The sequence below is a fragment of the Crinia signifera genome, chromosome 4 (assembly GCF_055691185.1).
Source record: "Crinia signifera chromosome 4, ASM5569118v1, whole genome shotgun sequence".
NCBI classification, from domain to species: Eukaryota; Metazoa; Chordata; class Amphibia; order Anura; family Myobatrachidae; genus Crinia; species Crinia signifera.
The window spans coordinates 95269946-95290695 of NC_139220.1; the positions used below are offsets into that span (position 1 = coordinate 95269946).

A 20750-nucleotide genomic window follows, 5' to 3' on the forward strand; every position below is an offset into this window, starting at 1 on the left:
GAAGGATCCAATAAAGCGTACAGGTTCTTCCGTTTTGTCAGTTTTGTGGGGGTTAGGTATCAGTAATCTGTCTCTTTTATACGAGTTGACTTCATTGTAAGCTCTCTTGATTCCTCTCTTACTATAGCCTCTGTCTTCGAGGCGGGAGCTAAGTTCTTTAGCTCTCTTTCTGTAAGTGAGGTCGCTGGAGCAGTTTCTCTTGGTCCTCAGAAACTCTCCTTTGGGGAGCCCCTTAATGACAGGAGGAAAGTGTGAACTGGTGTGATGGAGTAGAGAGTTGGTCGCTGTCTCTTTTCTGAAGAGATCAGTGGATATTGAGCCATCGTCCTCAATAGTGATCTGTAGGTCCAGGTAATTGACCGTCTTTTTACTGATATCAAATGTGAGGAGCAGGTTCAGATGGTTGTTGTTAAGGATTCCCATCATTTCTATAAATAGATCTTTATCTCCTTCCCACAGGATAAGGAGATCATCTATATAGCGTACCCACAGAAGGACATGATCTGTATACTTCTCATTCGCCTCACAGAAGACAACTTCACGCTCCCACCACCCCAGGTACAGGTTGGCATACGTGGGGGCACAAGTGCTCCCCATCGCAGTCCCCCGTACCTGGAGGTAGAAGTTCTCATTGCAAACAAAGTAGTTTTTGGTTAGCACAAAACGTAATAGTTGAATTATGAGTTTGTGAAGATTGTCTTCTTTGCCCATTTTCAGAAAGTATCTGATTGCTTCAAGCCCATACTGATGGTGGATGCTAGTATATAAACTCTCCACATCGCAGGTTATGATCCATGTATTCTGGTTGACAGTGATGTCCTGGAGTTTGTTGAGTACCTCCATTGTGTCTCTCACATAAGATGGTAAAGTGAGGACATACTCGCGGAGGTAAGCATCAACAAACTGGCTGGCTCTTTCAGTTAGGCTGCCTATGCCAGATACTATAGGTCGGCCTGGTGGTACCTTGTCATTCTTATGGACCTTAGGGAGGAGATACAGGGTGGGGATCCTGACCTCAGTAACTTGTAAAAATTCTGACTGTCTCTTGGTTAAGACACCTGAGCTTGTTGCTTCCTTAACAATTCTAGTGTAAATTTCTAAAAAATCTTGGGTGGGATTAAACATGAGTTTCCTATAGCATGTGGTGTCATTGAGCTGCCTGTCGAGTTCTTTTACATAAAGTGTCCTTGACCATAGGACGACATTGCCGCCTTTATCCGACGGTTTAATGACGGTGTCATCCCACTTTTTGATTTCATTAAGTGCTGCCCTTTCTTCTTTGTTCATGTTGTTTGGTTGGTATGAGATGGGCTTGGAAAATTCCAACTCATCCAGATCTTGACTAACCACATCTATGAAAGTTTTTACCACAGGGCAAATTTGGAAATTTGGATAAAATTTTGATTTTTTCTTAAGTTTTAATAACCGGTCATTTTCTTGTTCTTCTGCATTGGTACTCGGTATTTCAAAGGGGACCCCCGTCTCTAATTCTTCAAGAATACTCAATGCTAATTCATCTTCTCTTGAAAAGAGAGATGGAGATGACTCGGTCACATGCCCAGTAAAATTTTGGGTATTGTCTATGGGCATTTCATTTATATTGGTTTTAGTACAGTAGAATTTTTTAAGGAGCAACTTCCTCGCAAACAAATTAAGGTCTTTTTCAATCTCAAACCTATTAAACGAACTGGTAGGGGAGAAGGAGAGTCCTCTTTGCAAGACATGAATCTGAGTATCTGTGAGGGTATGGTCCGAGAGATTGATAATTTTAAGAGCATCGGAATCAGATGTTATTTCCAGTATCTCTGATAGTCTCTCGGATCCTCTCTCCACTCTCTCGCGACTCTCTTTTTTCTTCTTCCCCCTCCTTGTCCTGCGGTGTCCCAGCCTAGACGATCCCTCGTGTCTCTGGGACTTATCCCTAAAAAATTCCTTTGTGAGTGTCTGCTACCAGTGTCAGATGTTGTCTCATTTTCGGATGAATCTATATCCGATGTACTGTAGTTCAAAGGATTGGCTGATGGCGGTCTTTTATTTTGTGAGGTATTCCATTTATAGACCCGATTGGATCTAAAATCCTCAATATCTCTCTGCAGTTTATTTTTCTTTCTGCTTATCACCTCCTTTTCCATATTCTCTATCTCTATTTTAAATTTATGATAGGTTTTCTGGAACTTATCGAGACCTTCAAAGTCTTTAAGCTTGTTACTTAGTCGGGAGATCTCAGCCGAGTGTCTCTCCAACATAATTTGGTCATGCTTGACCAGGATCCCAATAAGTTCCAGGGAGCATCTAGTAAGGGTTTTCTCCCACTCTGATCTTAAAGTATCGTCTGCCAACTCAAATGAGGGAAATACACGTGGTCTCAAACCACGGGGTGTGATATTTTGTTTAAGATAACTTTCAAAAGTCATCTTATTCCAGAAAGTTTTTGATTGCTTAATGAGCGCAAATTTTAATAATTGTAAGTCATTAAGCCAATCCTCTTTGGAGGTGTTGATATGTGAAATGTCTGTATTAAGCAAAGACTCCATACATTTTTGAAGATTAGATTGTCTATTGGACAATTCTTGGCTAAGACTGAATACAGATATACTTTCCCGAGTAGCCTCGGAATTAGACATGTTTGCCACGTTAGAGATACAATGTAAGTATATATTCAGAGAAAGCCCCTCAAGACAAATAACAGGTTGTCAATGTGTGTATTCTATCTAACACACTAAATTTATATAAGCGGGGAAATATACTCCTCATGCGTCTGTGCTGAATGATAGAGAAGGTAAGTTTGGATCTTCACCATATAATTAGCGAATACAGGGGGGTGAGTTTCATTCGCACAAGACAAAAAAAATTTTGTATTACGGACCCCCAATATATCCTCCAAATTATATCAATTTCTGGGGAACAGGGGTGTGCTACCCTTGGACACGATGTAATGACAAGCAGAAAAAAGAAAAAAGAGTGTCCTTTGGGTGGGTGCACCTTGAATAATAGTCAGTTTAAAAATTAACCTTTATTATTTATTTGTTAAAAGGCTGCGAAAAGTTTTAAAAATACATTCATAAACATATACGGTAGGGATGACACACATAAAACGAAGGTGGCGGGCAGGAATTGCTCTAATTGAATCTTTATTAACAAATATAATATGTGACGTTCAGCAGTGTTTCAGACTGCTGAACGTCACATATTATATTTGTTAATAAAGATTCAATTAGAGCAATTCCTGCCCGCCATCTTCGTTTTATGTGTGTCATCCCTACCGTATATGTTTATGAATGTATTTTTAAAACTTTTCGCAGCCTTTTAACAAATAAATCATGATGGATGATGGACAGGTCCGACTGAACCTGGCCCATCTTTTCTGTCAGCCTCTTTTCGCTGGAGGTCACGGCCTCCAATACTTTTTGCAGGGCATCTTCAGGACCCTCAGCTACCGGGGGTATTGAGTGCTGTGGGGAGGGTGCACGGGAGGAGGATTGATGTAGCTCATCCATGTCTGGTGCCTCTGAAGCTGTACGTGGGGTTCTTGCGAATTTCTCCAGCTGGGCGGCCGCAGAGCTGCGGTTAGTCTTCCCCATGCTGTTAACTGAGGGCAGGGGACTCAGCGGTCCCGTGGACTGTAGCCGTAAGAGGCCTAGTAAATGAATATACTGGCGTGGGCTGTGGTTGCCTAGGCAGGCTATATGTGCAGGGATGACAGGCACAGAGGAGAATGGAGGCTATTCAGTCTGTCGTGTGCAGTGGAGCCTGTATTTTGGTGGCAGGTGGGCTGACAGTGAAACACAGAAGTACAGGAGTACAGGAGGCCCTGGACAGGTGGGTGATATGTAGCTGGGCCTCTGGGACACGCTTTACAGCGCAGTTGTTACTCACTGTGTTCCTCCTGTGCCTGCCTCCCTTGGTTCTGTATGTTGCTGCTGGGAGCGCCTGGCAGCACTGTCTCTGCCTCTCCCAAGATGGCGCCCGGGTCTCTGCGCCGGGCCTGGAGGGTCCCTCACTTGATCCCACCGTCTGTGGGCAGCTGTCCGCTGATGTTAGGCGGCCAGGCAGGGGGGCCGCGCCGTCACAGGATGTTAGAGACGGGCGCCGCGACCTCTCCCCTTCCCAGCGCGATCCAAGATGGCGCCCGGACCCGGCCGCCGATGACTGACAGGGAGCCGCAGGGAGCAGACAGTGCCTTGAGGTAGCCGGCGGGCGGGATGGGGCTCCGGAGTGCCGGGGGGACTCTACCCTCCTCCTCCTACTTCCACCGCGAGACACTCCAAGCCGGGGACAGCGGGGAGCAGCTCGCCCACCTCCTCTCCAAGATGGCGCCCAGGCCCAGTCCCAGCGCCGGGAGGGGAACGATATGTATCACCAGGGGTCGGCGGGCGGACACTGCGGGGTCTTCAGGGGTGTCAGGAGAGCCTGCTGCCTTCTCCACCCCGACTGCCAGGTATTTTTAGTGGTTTTAGAGCGGTGTAAGGATCTTTCCCAGGATATTCAGGGCTGGAGCTGCAGAAGCACACAGCCGCTCACATGCCCAGCGAAGCCACGCCCCAACAATACCGGGTCTTTACCCGTTTCTGCAGTGTGAAAGCAGCATTAGATTAGATTTGATAGATAACACCCCCCCCCCCCCCCCCTTCATGTTATTTTAAATATCTTAATTGAAGATTTATCAAGTATTGGTGAGGATGTATTTGTATTTGACAGCACTGTACTTCCCTGTGTAAGGGTTGCTCTTATAAAAAGGCCAACTGCTTATACAGACAGTTGGTTTATGGATATAATTCAAACTGTAAATACACTTTCTAGCTTATTGCAAAACTGAATAATAAATGTAACACTGCTTGAGGTTATTCCTACACATTATAGAAATACAAACGTGGCAAGTGACTCTGTACACCCATGAGAGTGACCCATTTCAGTTGCTTAAGCACAGCCTTATGTAGAGCTGACATTTATTGATTCCAAATTTGTATTTATAACCTAAGTTTGGAACCTTTGAAGATTTGGAAAAATGTTATATGCAGTATTTACGGTAATAAAAGATGTTATGTTAAAATTGTATAACAGTGTAATAAATCTTCTGTCGGATTTCTCCCTATTTTTTTTTTTTTAAATATCATGTTAATCATATAAGCATGTACTGTACCATAAATGTCATCTCTTGTTCTGCTCACATTTGTCTTTGATAAAGTACTATTGTTGCATTAAATGAAACAATTAAAATAGTCTTATACAAAAATGTAATCATACTTTCCATTTGTCCCTTTGGGCCTTATTCTAGTTCACTCTTTCTGACAAAATCCTTCTTAGATGGACAAAACCATGTGCACTGCAGGTGGGGTAGATGTAACTTGTGCAGAGAGAATTAGATTTGGGTGAGTTATTTTGTCACTGTGCAGGGAAAATACTGACTGCTTTATTTTTACACTGCAATATAGATCTCACTTTGAAGTAAAACCCCACCCAAATCTAATTCTCTCTGCACAGGTTACATCTACCCCACCTGCAGTGCACATGGTTTTGTCCATCTAAGAAGGATTTTGTCAGAAAGAGTGAACTAGAATAAGGCCCATTAAGACACTTTTTGTTTTTAACTTGTATACAGCCTTTGCTACAGATGGTATAGATGTGTCCCCACAGACTGTGGCTTCAGTCATACCAAACCGCCCCTCCTGGTGTGCCATGTCCCTGGTGCCTCAGCCGCGCCAAGCTCACATAGAAGCAGCAGCAATATGGTAATGTAGCATTACTGATTGGATCATGTCCAACACCACCTGGCAGCTGCGTGACCCATGGGTACACACAAGCCGGCTGCCCCATTTGCTATACAGAGGTCAAGAACTCACCACCCTGTGAGTGAGATCCCAACCTCTTCCCTCCTCCACAGTAACAAGAAAATTAAGTCTGTTGCCACCGGGTGTCGGTCATACGGTTGACAGTGTCTAATTTGAACCCAAAAGGTCGACATAGGCAAAGGTCGACACATGAAAATGTCTACATGGGGGGTTTTTGGGTGTCAATTTGTAGATTTCAGCAAATGGACCAAAAATGAGTCTACTCCATCCGCTTACTGTGCTTTGGACAAGGTACCTCACTGCACTCGACACACTTTTGCAGTTCCATTCAGAGTCCAAAAAGTTCATGCTGACCTTTCATGAGTCAATTACTGGCACGTTTACCATTTTACCATGTTGACCTTCTGTGTATGTTGACCTTGTGCATATCGACAATATGGTGTTGACATATTGACTGTTGACCTAGACACTATGGACCTTTCATATGGATCCCATTGTTGAACCTCCCCTCCTCAAAATAGCATAACACTATTGATCACTGCAAGTCTGATGCCATCCTGCGTCCTCCATTACAAACCCATACAACACAGGTGCCGTGCGGGACTGGCATTGCAGCATGTGCAAAATCCACAAATTCTTTGCGATCTGAATGAGGGCCCTTTTTGCACAAATAAAACACCTGGAAGTGTTAAAATGTCTTTGCTAGATCAATGCTGGTCAATCCGATGTGCAACATTTGTATATTTGTGTGTGAAAAAATCTGAGTCTGTGGGCCCGATTCAAGCCTGTTCACACGGCCACGAATTCACAGCAGCCAGCATTCAGTTAAGCCACCGCCCACCACCCCATTAGAGTGAAATCCCACCTTGCAAATAAATGTGCATGCTGTGTGTACAAATGTGTATGGCTACACATCCATTGGCAGCCGTGTGAATACTGTATATCCAAAACCCATTATAACAGGCTCACCATCGGATGATCTTTTTACATTGGTTCACAAGACATCAGAGTCACATAGCCAGAGTCTAAACTCGGCAGTGTGATGAAAATGGGCATACCCAGGCTGGACAGTCACACACCCTCCCCTGAATAGCTCAGACACACCTAGCATTTTACCGGACACGCCCAGCATCTTCCTAGGCACACCTGCATTTTTCTTAGCACATCCCCACACGCCTGCTTCCTGTCAATCACCTTGTGAGCGGCACGCCTATAGAAAATGTTGCAGGACTTCATCCCAAGATGGCCTTGTGCATGTGTGCTACTGGCCGTATGCAAGCGTATTGATGATTGAATGCTGTGTGAACTCACAGCCGTGTGATCAGGACTGAATGGTAGTGGTACGATATAGCAGTTTTTCTCCAACCAAGTCCTGCTGTGCTTCATCTGAGACTTTGTTTGTGTTTGAAGGCCGCATCCACTACAGCGAGGCATCGCATCCCGGCTATCTTACCTGGCAGTTCCTGGGCAGCAGGATCCCATAGGATACATTGTATGTGGTCCTTTGCATATGACATATCGTATGCAGTGCTTTTCCTGGCTGCAGGATCCGATTACTCCTTGGTGCAGCCTTGACGATCTATAGCTCCGATCTAATGCGCATTGGATCGGAATCGGAGGCTAAACAATTTTCATTCTATTCATTGGCCCAATGCCTTGGAATCAGATGAAAAGGGCTCAAGTCAGCCCCCATCGCAAGGGACTAATTCTCGTGTGATGAAGGTCACAGACCCGTGTCTCTGGTACACTGTGAGCAGTTATGTGCGGCATCTTCAATACAAATAAAGTGCAAAGTTTAAAGAAAAGACATTACACTACTCCAGTGGTAGCAACCCAGTCCCCCTGTATATAGAGGTTAGGTGTATGATGACACATCTATCACTACCTAGTGCAGAATTGACTAACATACAGACTGAAACCACAGTACAAATTGTAATACATATCTTTTCCAGAGTTGCCATTATTGTTCAAACTGGCTTTGTCCACTGCAATGTTGGTGGTATATAAAAACTAGCACAATGATAAGAAATGGTCATTTTGGATTGTTGTTGAACATTGGTAAAATAGGTCACATTTGACTTATGTAAATGGTCTTGTGTATATGGGTATAGCTGACTCCTCAAACAGATCCCCACATTATTTGGAAATGAACCAGCACACAAAACGTTCTCACACGTATGAGTTTAAAGTGAGGTGATCCTGTTACAAAATGCAGTGGCCAAGGGCTAAATGTAATAAGGTGTGAGGATCAGAAAGTATGAGATTTTGGGAGAGTTTTCACATTTTTTTTAAAGCGGCAATCATTTACATGGCAAAATCAACCTGGTTTTGCAGTGTAAATTACACTTTTTTTTAAAAATGGGAAAACTCTCCCAACATCTCTCAGTTTCTGATTCTCGAACCCTATTGCATTTGGGGCCTTATTCTAGTTCACTCTTTCTGACAAAATCCTTCTTAGATGGACAAATCATGTGCACTGCAGGGGGGCAGATGTAAAATGTGCAGAGAGAATTAGATTTGGGTGAGTTATTTTGTTTCTGTGCAGGGTAAATACTGGCTGCTTTATTTTTACACTGCAATATAGATCTCACTTTGAAGTAAAACCCCACCCAAATCTAATTCTCTCTGCACAAGTAACATCTACCCCACCTGCAGTGCACATGGTTTTGTCCATCTAAGAGTGCCAACATCTCTGTGAGAGATGCGCAATGCCAGCGTCACTCGCATTTATTATATGAATTCAAATAAAAAATGTTGTAGGAAAAAAAAAGATTATATTTCCTATAAAACATTACAGGTCATTATAATGAATAAAAATGTTTGCTTGCCAATTTTCACACCAATTTTGACAAATTAACTTTGCACTCAAATGGTTAATACTAGTAGAAGTAAATTTACTAGGACACAAGTTCTATTTCAGATGGGATGCCCATAACAACCAATTACAATATACTTCTTATTTATTTAGCACCTTCTAGAAGAAAATAGATAAAATTTGGTTGGTTGCCCACAGCAACATCCCATCTAAAATAGAAACTCCCATCTTCAAAAATCTCCCCCGTGGCGGTTTTTTTTCTATATGAAATTCATGTTTTATAAAGGTGCATTGGACACTATTCTTTTTTGCCGAGAACTTCCTACCCGTTGGTGACGGCAGCAGTCAGAATACCGATGATGGATGTAAACATACTGTACTTACCAGACCCTTGCTGGGAATCCCCCCATGCCCGTATCGTTATTCTGACCACTGGCATCCGCTTTGCTGGTCATATGCATGTATTCCCATTTTTCTATATCAGCATTAAAAGCATAACATTACCAGAGGCATAACTCTGGGAGGCAATGGAGTCATCTGCCGCCTGGCTCCTGCTCCCAAGGGGGCATCTCTCCTCCCCTGTGAGTTTTAATCAATTAATTGAAAGCTGTCGATATTGCTTCTGTCGCTGACTCCTCTTCCTAGCAGGACCATAGACATGTCACACTATCTTTATTCTAAACATATACATTACATACACACATGCATACATATATTTATATAAAGTGGTGTGTATGTGGGGGCGCCCCAATATTTAACTTTCTTCTGGGCAACTAGGATGAACTTACGCCGTTGTACACCACTACTGGCAGTTGAGAGTGCTACTAGTGGTTAACTGCATGTTTTATACTCCTTTGTACAGCCATATTGAAAGTGTCTAACACCTCCTATTGATGCTGTCTAACACCTCATCATTGCTATCTTGTAATATCAGCATCACAGTAGGTTAGGAATATGGTTTGTAAGTCTATGTGTTTGATAACCAGCTTGATGTTTTCTCTGCTTTCTGACAATGTTAGTAGCCACATTTACTGTTATCACACAGCTGGTGACTGGTGACCAAGTACTGTAGATGCAGTCACTGTACTGTACATGGCGAATGGAAAATGAGCTTCACGCATCAGAGCATTTGCATGGAGTACACAAAGTTATATGTAGAAGCAGCACATCAGTGGGAAACCTTCTGCTTCTATCACATCTCCCAGCACCTTGCGGTACATAAAAAAAACAATTGTTAATACAGTACTGTACATCAGTGATTTTCAACCTTTTTCTACTTACGGAACACCAAAAAAAGATGTTAAACTTGCTGAGGCACAACATCAGACCCCAACAGAAATAAGCACATTAGTTCACACAGGAAAGAAATACAAAGTTATTGGCCCCCATGTGAAAAAAAAAACACTGTTCCCCTCAGGTAACAAAAATAAAATAAATTGTCCCTCACTGAAAACAAATATCACATTGGTCCCCCACATTAAAAAAAAATATTTTGTATTGTCACCCATAGAACATAGGATAGACCTTATGATAGGGACATTCATTTTTAGTTTGTAGTGCCCCAAGTGTTAAGCTAAAAATGCCCACATGTGAACACCATACAAGTCACTGCCTAGCTGCCATTATGTTCTCCTTGGGAGCTAGTTGGGACAGTAAAACAGCAGGACACCGGGACTAACACTGACACCAATGATGTGAGAGAGGGAGCAACAGCCACTGCCAACCAATGATGATTATCGGATGATAAGAGAAGGGGCCAGCAGCCATACCTGGAGCAATTGACATAAAAAAGTGGTCTCATATGCCCAAGATACAGAGAAAGGACTGGAGCCGGAAGAGACCAGTGAATACCAGTTGAACTAGTGTTGGTGTCTGTAAACTAGTGTGGACATCTCTAGCTCTGGGGACACACTTGAGAACAACTTAAGGCACACTGGTTGAAAAATGCTGCAGTACTGCACATAATCATTTAGGGACCTATGTATGTATAATCTCTTCAATGGTCTGTTTAATATATATTGTATTCTAGGGGAAGGTCAATCAGGTGCGGATATGCAGATTTTCTATGAATACTGCTTCCTTGGAAGCATAGTGATAGCGCTATATGGTAATGCAGCAGGAGCATCTGTTACAAGCCGACGCCTCCTGCTGCAGTAGTGATCCGAGCTGCATCCTAGAATGTATCATGGGATCATTCAATCACTATTGGGTGGCATTTCAGCACCATCACAGAGGCCAATAAATCACAATGCTTATTATCTGTGTGGGATGTCAGACAAACTTGGATGTTTTTTAAGGGGCGAACGCTTAAAACCATGGTTTTGCTCTTAAATAATTGCCCCTTTGAAAAAAAGTCTGAGTTCATTCAGCAACCTGTACGGCTGCTGAACCATGACACTATTATATCTTGCCATTGGCTTATCACAATGGTGAAAGAATGATCTGCACGGTATCGCCTGCAGAGGTGGGAGGGAAGGGGATCCAAAAACAGATATGCTATTGCCATCATCAGATGGTACTAACTATCAAATATAAAATATGAAGAGCTACTCCAGCTTCAGCAGGTAGCCTAGAAGTTTAAAAATAAATAAAGCACTGCAAATGTGTCTATAACCAATTGGAAAATAATTCCAGTTTGTTTGTTATGTGTAGAAAATAAATTGCTAGTGGTATTGTTTTTCAACAGCTGGTCATGTACATGTTCACTGCCATCTACAGAAAATCCCTTCCTGTTCCACTTGGACTAATAGAGAACAATATTTAGCAAGGTTATGTAGTAAAGCAGTTTTAATACGGCTCACTCACTTAAGGTACAGACACACTGGGCGACTATGCCCATCGTACATGGACAGCGATGATCGCTGTCATCGCTGGGGGAAAGCCGCTCAGTGCATACACATGGAGCGGCTTTCCCCCTGCCTTGCACCATCACAGGGAGGCAGACGGCTTTCCATGGCGCAGCGCGATGCAAAGACATCCTCAAAGCCGCTCATCTGCTGGTATTACCAACAGATGAACGGCTTTCCGGGCGATGAAGCGGGAGTGTTCATCGCCGGGGCATACACACTGGGCAGCTTTGAGATGAAAGCCACTTAAACATGCTGTTTTGAGCGGCTTTCAGCTCAAAGTCGCACAGTGTGTATGGACCTTTACACTGTATAAACATTCCAGTGAGTCACAGTAACCAATCAGCAATTACCTTTTTTTTGCTCAAAGCTAGTTAGACTCTAAGAACAATTATTGTATTGGTTGTTATGGTTTAAAGTGTAAAGTTATTTTAGTAAATGAGCACCAAATACTTTTTATCTATCATTAGACAGCATAAATGTGCTGTAACACAAAAAGACATTGTTTATTATTAGCCTCTAAATTACTCTAGATGAGTCCTGTGTAGTGAATGAGTATTTGGTTGCTAAGAGAAGTTTTTTTCACCACAGAATCAAAAGGAATCATTTGATCACAAATAGATAACAACACACCCATGTACATTGCTAGAAGATTGGTCCAATTTTTAGTTAACAACACACCATGTACACTGTTCGATGATTGGTCCAATTCTTAGATAACAACACACCCATGTTCACTGCTAGATGATTGGACCAATTCTTCGATAACAAAAATAAAACAGACAGAGTGGCAGCAGAGCCAGAAAGCTAATCATAGTAAATAGCAGGTCCCAGCTGCCAGATCTCCATTAATCTCCACCACTGAGTCACTGGTCCCCGCTGTGAGGGTCCCAGCAGCTGTACAATATACAGTAGCTGTCAGGTGTCGGGCCCAGGGCATGAGCACTACTAGCGGAAAAACTGTGCATGTTCAAAAGTTTGGGTTATGGGCTGTTTCAGCTGCAGCCCATAGAGGCTGGCAAAGGCTGCAGTGTAAGGCGGGGAGTGGTTTCCACAGGAAGCCAACTCTCTGCCTACTGCAGCCCAGACTGGCAGTCTCGGAGGAAGAGAACACCAATGGGACTGCCTGTCATGCAGGTGACTAGTAGGTAGGACTCTCAATAGAAAGTCATTGCCAGTCATTGGCTTCACTAACGCTGAGGAGGTTGTGGATTTTACATGGGAGGGCATCAATCCTGAAGCCCATATGTAAAAACCACCACTGGTAAATAGAGATACATATGGGACGAGACAAGGACAAATGTCATGATGCCACTCATTTGCGACCTGCAGCAATGACCATAATGCATCGTTGACTATAATGCACATATACAGTATGGTTATACAACTGGTCTTCCTCTCTCCTTCTGTATCCCTACTTACTATTCCTTGTGTAGTTTTATACAGGGATGTCTTAATTGCATTGTAGGCCCAAGGTAAATCAAAGCACTGGGCTCCTACACAGCTATTCACTGGAATACATTAAAAACTGATATCTTACTCCTTCTTCGGTATTTCCACATGCTTTCATACATTGCATGGCTGTCAGCACTCTTATTGGTCAAGAGCTTCAGCCATCCATCAATCAGCATGCTGACAGCCATTCACTGTCTGGCTGCTGGCTAAGGGGCAGGGAGAGAAATATGTGCTCCAGGTACTCTGCCTGTGGATTTTGGCCAGTCAACATTTTCTATCTGCCTCTCAAGAAGCTCCGGAGATACCAACTCAGTGGACACCATGCCCCTTGAACCAGCCTGCACTTGATCGATAGGTACTGGAATCGTGGGGCTCTGGGCAGCTTCCCTGTGTGCCTATATGTTAAGATGGCCCTGGTTTATATGTGCTTGAATTATATTTTCTAAGCAGTATGTCATGATTTGTGATATTATTGTTATGTAGGGACTCATGGGCTGGGCACATGGGTAGGTAAGTTCCTTATACTGTTAAGGAGCCCACACACGCACCAATCCCGGCGTGCGTTGTGGGCTTAACTAGCACACATAGCATTGCATCGTATGCCTTGTGCATGCGATATGCATGCGATGCGATGCTATGCTATAAAAAGCTAGTACAAAAAGTATGTGCAGCACATACTTTTTGTACTGTGCGATGAGGTGCCACGGGAGCGCGCACCCCATCGCATAGCATCGCACCGCCGGCATCGGTGCGTGTGTGGGCTCCATAAGTAATAAAGGCTGGAATATTACTGAAATCAAGTGGCTCAGCAAGCATCAGATAACTGCAAATAACTGTTGTTTCAGTATTGTCAGTTCCTAACAGTGCTGCACACAGTTACCAATTAGTATTACAAGGAATTATCTACATGTGTCCCATTGATTTCCAGTAATGAGTCACCATTTATAAATATACTGTATATACTTTGATGTAGTATAGTTCAGAGAGAGGAGCCACAGGTCAAAGAAATACAGCTGGACTAATTGAACAAATGATTTCTTACCTATTAAATATCAAATGTACCGTACTGTAGGCAAAACTGGAACATTAGACAATGGTAACAAACTGAGTAGTTTAAAATAAGCTAAATAATGGTACATCTTTATATAGAATTTCAATTTATCTCTCAAAAATATTACTTTAACAGAATAAATAATATTAGTATATGCGTACAGTAATCTTTCTGTGATCATTAAAAAAATACCCACTCTTAAAATAAGGCTCAGTTATTCCGCAAACAGGAAATTATAAAGGCATTTACGTAATACTTTACACAATCCATCATGTTAATCATGTCACAACCTAGTCATTAATTGGACATTTTATTGTTTCTACAGTTAGTTTTCTTGATGTATTATGGCAAGAGTCAGGAAAGAGTCCAAAAGTTTGGCAGTAATTTGTCTAGCGAGAATAATTAGGTCAAAGGAAAATTATTATTTTTTGGTCTTGTGTATTTTTTTTAAATTAAAAAAAGGGCAAAATAGTGTCTTCAAGATGCAACTACGATTATAAGAAGCATATAACTTAAAAAGAACCTGTGGCCTACAAATAAGGGGCCAAATAGTCATGAGAATCATGCCTATAAATTCATAAGAAGCCGGTAATGTAACTGAGAAACTTTTGGGGGTCTATTTACTAAGCCTCGGTACATTTGTGTGAGGTGTCGCATGCCAGAGAGGCAACTGCCACCGGGAAGCCGACGGGCTCCCGGTGGCAGGATTACATAGGATACGTCATATGTGATTCTTGTGCTAATGATGTATCGTATGCGATCCAAGTAAGGGCTGCACTAAAGATTTGTCAAATCTCGCAGCCCTTGCTTGGATCACGAGTGCGATATCTGCACGGAACCGCACATCGGGTCAGAATCAGAGGTTAGGAACATATGATTTAGTACATGCACAAAAGGGTTTTATGGGAAAAATTCTGCGCTGCAGAGCAGCTTAACTTGTACAGTGGGTGCTTCACCAAAATGCACCAAACATAGACCGACAATACACAAGATTCACTGACAGTTCTCCAAGCGCTCCTTTCATGTATCTCTTTCACATGGACCACTGTGGATTACTTGTGGGACATGAAAAGAGAAAAAAAGGCAATATAGTGTAACACCTTCAAATATGAGCAAATCGATGTAGATATTGCTTTAAGATGGGAACCGTACCCTCTTTAATTGTCCACACACTGGTAGACAAAAAGCGATTATTGTCTACCAGTGTGTGGACAATTAAAGAGGGTACGGTTCCCATCTTAAAGCAATATCTACATCGATTTGCTCATATTTGAAGGTGTTACACTATATTGCCTTTTTTTCTCTTTTCATGTCACACGAGTAATCCACAGTGGTCCATGTGAAAGAGATACATGAAAGGAGCGCTTGGAGAACTGTCAGTGAATCTTGTGTATTGTAGGAACATATGATTTGACACTTTTCACTGGATTTCTCATCCCAATGCATTAGAATCGGGGAAAAGTGCCCAAATCGTATAAGTGTACGGGCACCTTTAAGTCCCCCCATACACTACAGCAATTTGGTCTGATTTCACCTGAGAAATTGGCCCAAATCAGATGCTTTTGATGTCCCCTCCTGAGTCGGAGGTCCAGGTCCGACCTCCAACCTCGGACCCCTCTCCTGGCGGCGGGGAACAGGGGTCGCATGCGATACATCACATGTGAAAGAACCATATACAATATATCGCATGCAATTCTGCCTCCTGGGAAGGTCTTCACGGGGGATTGGCTGGCCAAACACTGCTGTTATACATCCCGGTCTTGTATGGCCACCTTAAGATGCAAATAAAGTGGATGCCATGTTACAGACTGTGTCTGAAAAGCCTTTAATATTTGGTTGGCATTTTGTCTCCATGCACTTTATGTCCTTCCAATGTTTATTTATTAAATAGACCCCTCAATTACTTATTGAGGCCTCTTTAAATTGTACAAGGCACTGTTTCCTAATGAACCAATGGGCTGCAATCACAGAATTGCTACCATCAGTGTATTTGGGTTTACATGCATTTTAAAGAAACTGAAATAGTAAAATAACCAAATTATTAAGGGTAAAAGTGTTGCAAACTGTACATTATCTCTAAGATTAAAAATGATAATTGATAAATATCAAATGTTAAAAATAATGAATTAAATTCTATAAAATTTCAATAAACTAATTATATAGGTATTGCAAAACATACTTAATAAATTTGCTTGTAGCACACATATAGATTAAATAAATTATGTTGATAACTAGCAATCTCTAAAACCATGAAAAAGAAAAAAAGAAACTGAAGACCTAACGAAACAGATCTGGATATTTTTTTCCACCTGAAATGAGTTTATTTTTGGTGCATGTGGACGGAGAAAAATCACCATCCAACCAGCACCTAACGGTAATTTTCAAACAAAGCCTATAACATGGCAGGTAGGAGCTGATTGGCTGGTACATTATCTCTGTCTATTTTATCTTTAACCAATGCTTAGTACATAGACCCCCTAAGCGCTTTGCTACAAATCAAATAAATTGCTGGGGGTTTTTCATATACAATCAATTGCAAATCAACTGCCTTAAATATTATAATATTGATAATACAGTATGTCACTATACCCTTGTCTACTGATCCATCTGCCAGCGTTTAGTGTTCCTTCCTAGCAGTTCGCCTGTTTACAAGCCACAACTTTTGCATACTGTTCTGACTCCTGTATATTTTTAGTGAAAGACTTTTGTTTTTGTCAAATGTCTACACAATAAATAAAAACACATTCTCAATAATACAGTATGTACTGTATGCACCATCTATGAAATGGTCTTATATTTATAAGCTTATTTCCCTGTTAACATCACAAAAATAAACACTTATACAAAATACATTGGAATTCCTTTTTAGAAATCCATTTATCGGTCAGACACCTTATCTAATAAGGATCTGAAATCATGTCCAAGTAGAAGTCATCCTTCATGGTGTAATGGTCTTATAGCTTGACGCCATCAGTTCTAGGTTTTTGGCTGCCCATTTTGCGTGATAGGATTTATCTTTTCTAGCGAGACTTCTGCATCGTAATCTAGAATTCCAGAGAATGCAGGAGATATCTTGTCCAAACTTTTAGAGAAACCACTTTCCTCTTCTTTTTTTAAGACCTCCTCTTCAGGGCAGATAATAGCATGTGGGATTAGGTAAACTAAATTACACTCATTTGGAATTGAACCTTTGGGCTCCTGGTGACATGAATAGATCACTGCCCCATTATTATTTATGCTTACTGTTTCAATTATATTGTTCGATGTAGGGCAGAGTTTGTAGCAGCCTAGTAGCGTTGAGAAAGCCTTGCGGAAATCAGCATTGAAAGCATATATGATGGGATTCAGTGAAGAATTTGCCCACCCAAACCACACAAAAATGTCAAATGTGGTTGAACTGATGCAGAACGGTTCCGCGTTACTTGCCGGAACACTCGGATCGCAAAATGGCACCATACAGTTCAATATGAAAAAGGGCAACCAACAGCATACGAAAACTCCCATTATCACTGACAATGTCTTCAACACTTTAGTTTCTCTTTTAAATGAGGTCTTCAAAGAGCTTTCCGGTTGCTGGCAATCAATGCTCCCTCTCTCACCTGTGCTGCTTTGGCAGTTTTTGGCATGCACAGCTGCCCTTTCCAGAGCTGAGATGCGCCTTATTTGTTTAGCTGCTATCCTGTATATCCTTGTGTAAGTTACAATCATAATGGCCACTGGTATATAGAAACTAATCAGTGATGAAGAAATTGCATATGTCCTGTTTAGGCTGGAGTCACAGTTGTCCATCACGTTTCCTTGCAAGGTAATGTTTAGGTCAAAAAAACTGGTTGTTTTTGCTTTATGCCAGTTAAGTTGCACAGGAATGAAAGATATCAGGACTGATAAGGTCCATGCAACACTTATCATTATGAAGGCTACTTTCGGGGTCATTTTCCTTTCATATCTAAATGGGCTGGAAATGGCCCAGTACCTATCAACGCTGATGACACAAAGGTTCAAGATTGACGCCGTTGAACACATTATATCAAAAGCAACCCATATATTGCAGAATGAACCAAACGGCCAGAAGCCAGCAATCTCTGCAATAGCTTTCCAAGGCATGACCAGCATTGCTACTAAAAGGTCAGACACAGCTAGGGAGATCACAAAAAAGTTTGTGACCTTTGACCTCAGGTGGCGAAATCTGATTACAGCTGCGCAGACCAAAGTGTTTCCTAAGAGAGTTGAAAGTATTAGAACTGAAAGGAAACAGCCTGTGAGGATGCGAAAAGATGAATCCTTTTCTGCAAGTAGCATTTCTCCATCCATAATGGTCATGTTTAAAGTCATATTGCCTTGTAGAAGAATATCATTTTATAAGTCACAGCAATCTCCAGTTGCTCTAGCAGTGTTCTTTCAAGTTCCCATCTTATCTGCTGATTTGAGTTTCCCAAAGCATGTGAAAGGAACCCCAGGAGGAACCATTTATCATTTAAAACAAGACTTCCAAACAATCCAGTGACAATATACAGCCATCACTAGCAGCAAGACATCGTCAATAAATCAACGACTATAGGTATATCATTTTCTGCTAAATTATTGACATGTGCGGTATCCAAAGGAGTAAGCGCTTGTCACAGCAGTGGCAAATAGGTTATTGATCTTGGTTACTTGGCATTATTTTAACTGCCTCTTTCTATTCACTATATCTTCGTATGTTGTGAATTATTTTTCAGTCTTGGGCAGCCTCAGGACATCTTGGTATGCAGATCAGTGCTTTAATGTGGTCATCATTCCATCTTGCTTATCATTTTCACACTTATTCTGGTCGCTTTACAGAAAGATCTTTTCACCAGGCTGTTGAGAAGAAAGTAAATTGTATTACTTTTTTTAAAAAAATGTTTATTTTTCATTTTTCATAACCATCCTTCCTACACTATTCTCAAGTTCCAATTTTTTCTTCCTAGGAAAATTCTTAAGTGCTATAATGTGGCTTTTATTGCCATTAAAACAACGTGACAAGAAATGTTATTTCAGAGCTCACGTCTTACGGCTGTATTTGGAAATGCATGAACATAACAATGATCAAAGTGTGAGAATATTTTCCTTACATAAGTGTTTTTGTTGAATGGTGACCTGTGTACTGTATCTTGCTTTTCCCTCATTACATAAAAATCTTGTATCTCCCTTTTCTTCTAACCTGCTGAACTTACCCTTGTGTGGCAGACATAGAAGATTCGACAAAGCTTTATTTTGGCTGTATTATATAGACCTATAACCAGTGACGGCTCCTGCTATAGGGCTGCAGGCCTCCTACAGTTAAAATTACAACACCAGAGACACAGACAGACAGCGCCAGAGCTCCGGAGCTCCTTCCCCCCCCCCCCCCCCCCCCCCCCGCTGGTAACCCTACTACCTCCGGAGCTCTGGTGCTGACTGTCTGTGTCTCTGACATGCTGGTGACCTCCTCTCACCAGGCTCCATGAAGCAGCAGGGCAGACACAGCAACAGCCCAACCCTGTGGGGAGGAGTTTAGCATGTAGTAGATTTCAACTATTGTAAGCTGCTACTGCTCATCATACACAGAGCTGGAAACTCCTCCCCCTCTTGGGCTGCCAGTACATGGCGTGATGACAGCAATAGCTTCCAACTGGAAGCAATTCTGTGCATACATCAGAAAGACATTGCACCCAATCATACAATCTCAATTGATTGTAAGATGGATTGTATGCAGATTGTGTGCAGATCGTATGTACACAACCATACAATCACACAATCTCCCGGCCCCGGGAGATTGGAGGATTGGTCCTCTTATCTGATGTGCTGCACGTCAGATCAATTGTGATTGAGAGCAGATTGCATGTGCTTTTAAGCACATGCAATCTGTCTTTAGATGGCTCATACAACCAGAGTCATGTCACATGACTGGCAGGGAAGAGAGGTGCAGCTTCCGGGCGGCCTGTGTCAGTGAAGATACTGGGAGCCGCAGAAGTTTCCAAGCGGCAGATGGGCGGGAGGCTGAAGAGAGCGGTGGATGTCCTTTTGCACAATTTTTTCACTACTCTGAAAACAGTTTTCAGAGGATTACTGCATTCGGGCTATTTAATATTGGCATAACACAGCAGATATGAGCAGATTGGTAAGGGCTGGCAACCTGTAAATAAAAAAAAAAATGGATGTTTGGTACTCCTATCCTTTTGATCCTAGTAGGCCAGCCTCCTATTTAAATGAAGCTTCAATCATACAATCATGGAGCAGATGGATTGTATGATGGGTTGTATGACAAATTCTGAGTACATTGTGTGTCCAAGAACCACCAAGGACTGCCGGGGAGTTGAAGGGAAATGGGACACAATCATGATAACCGGTCTTTCAGATGTATGGCTACCTTAAAGGCCCCCATACACTAGTAAGATTTATCTGACCTGTAAATTGCATCTGATTTCCCTTGAACTTCCCCGGCAGCTTCCCAGGAGACCTACATGCAATTTGACACTTGATGTGCCGTTTTATACATCCAATTTGCGTCAGATAAATCACATGTGATTTATCTGACGCACAGTGTCAGCGGCCCTGAGCCGTCAGCAGAGTCCCTGATCCTAGGCTGTCTCTATGAGCCCACGTCCCCTGTGCCAGGAGACCTGGAGCCGGTTTCTATTTTTTTTTTTTATAGTTTTTATTTTAATATTATATTAATAATATTGATTTCGTAATATTTTTAATAATGTAATTATTTCTAGTTGTCAGTGTAGCCCCCCACCCCCACTGCCCCAGCAGGGCTGCTCCTAAACTGTAGCCCCCCACCCCCCAGT

The 20750-nt window shown here is 42.2% G+C and overlaps 1 protein-coding gene across 2 annotated transcripts in view; it reads right to left on the reverse strand.

Moving 5' to 3' along the window:
• Positions 1-15275: 15275 nt before the first annotated feature.
• Positions 15276-20750, reverse strand: part of DRD1 (dopamine receptor D1) — a 43143-nt gene continuing 37668 nt past the window's right edge. For both annotated transcript variants that reach the window (XM_083182000.1, XM_083182001.1), the window contains exon 3: positions 15276-18795. In XM_083182000.1, the coding sequence (XP_083038126.1) occupies positions 16933-18288 (1356 nt within the window). In that variant the 5' untranslated portion in view covers positions 18289-18795 and the 3' untranslated portion in view covers positions 15276-16932. The remainder of the gene's footprint in view (positions 18796-20750) is intronic.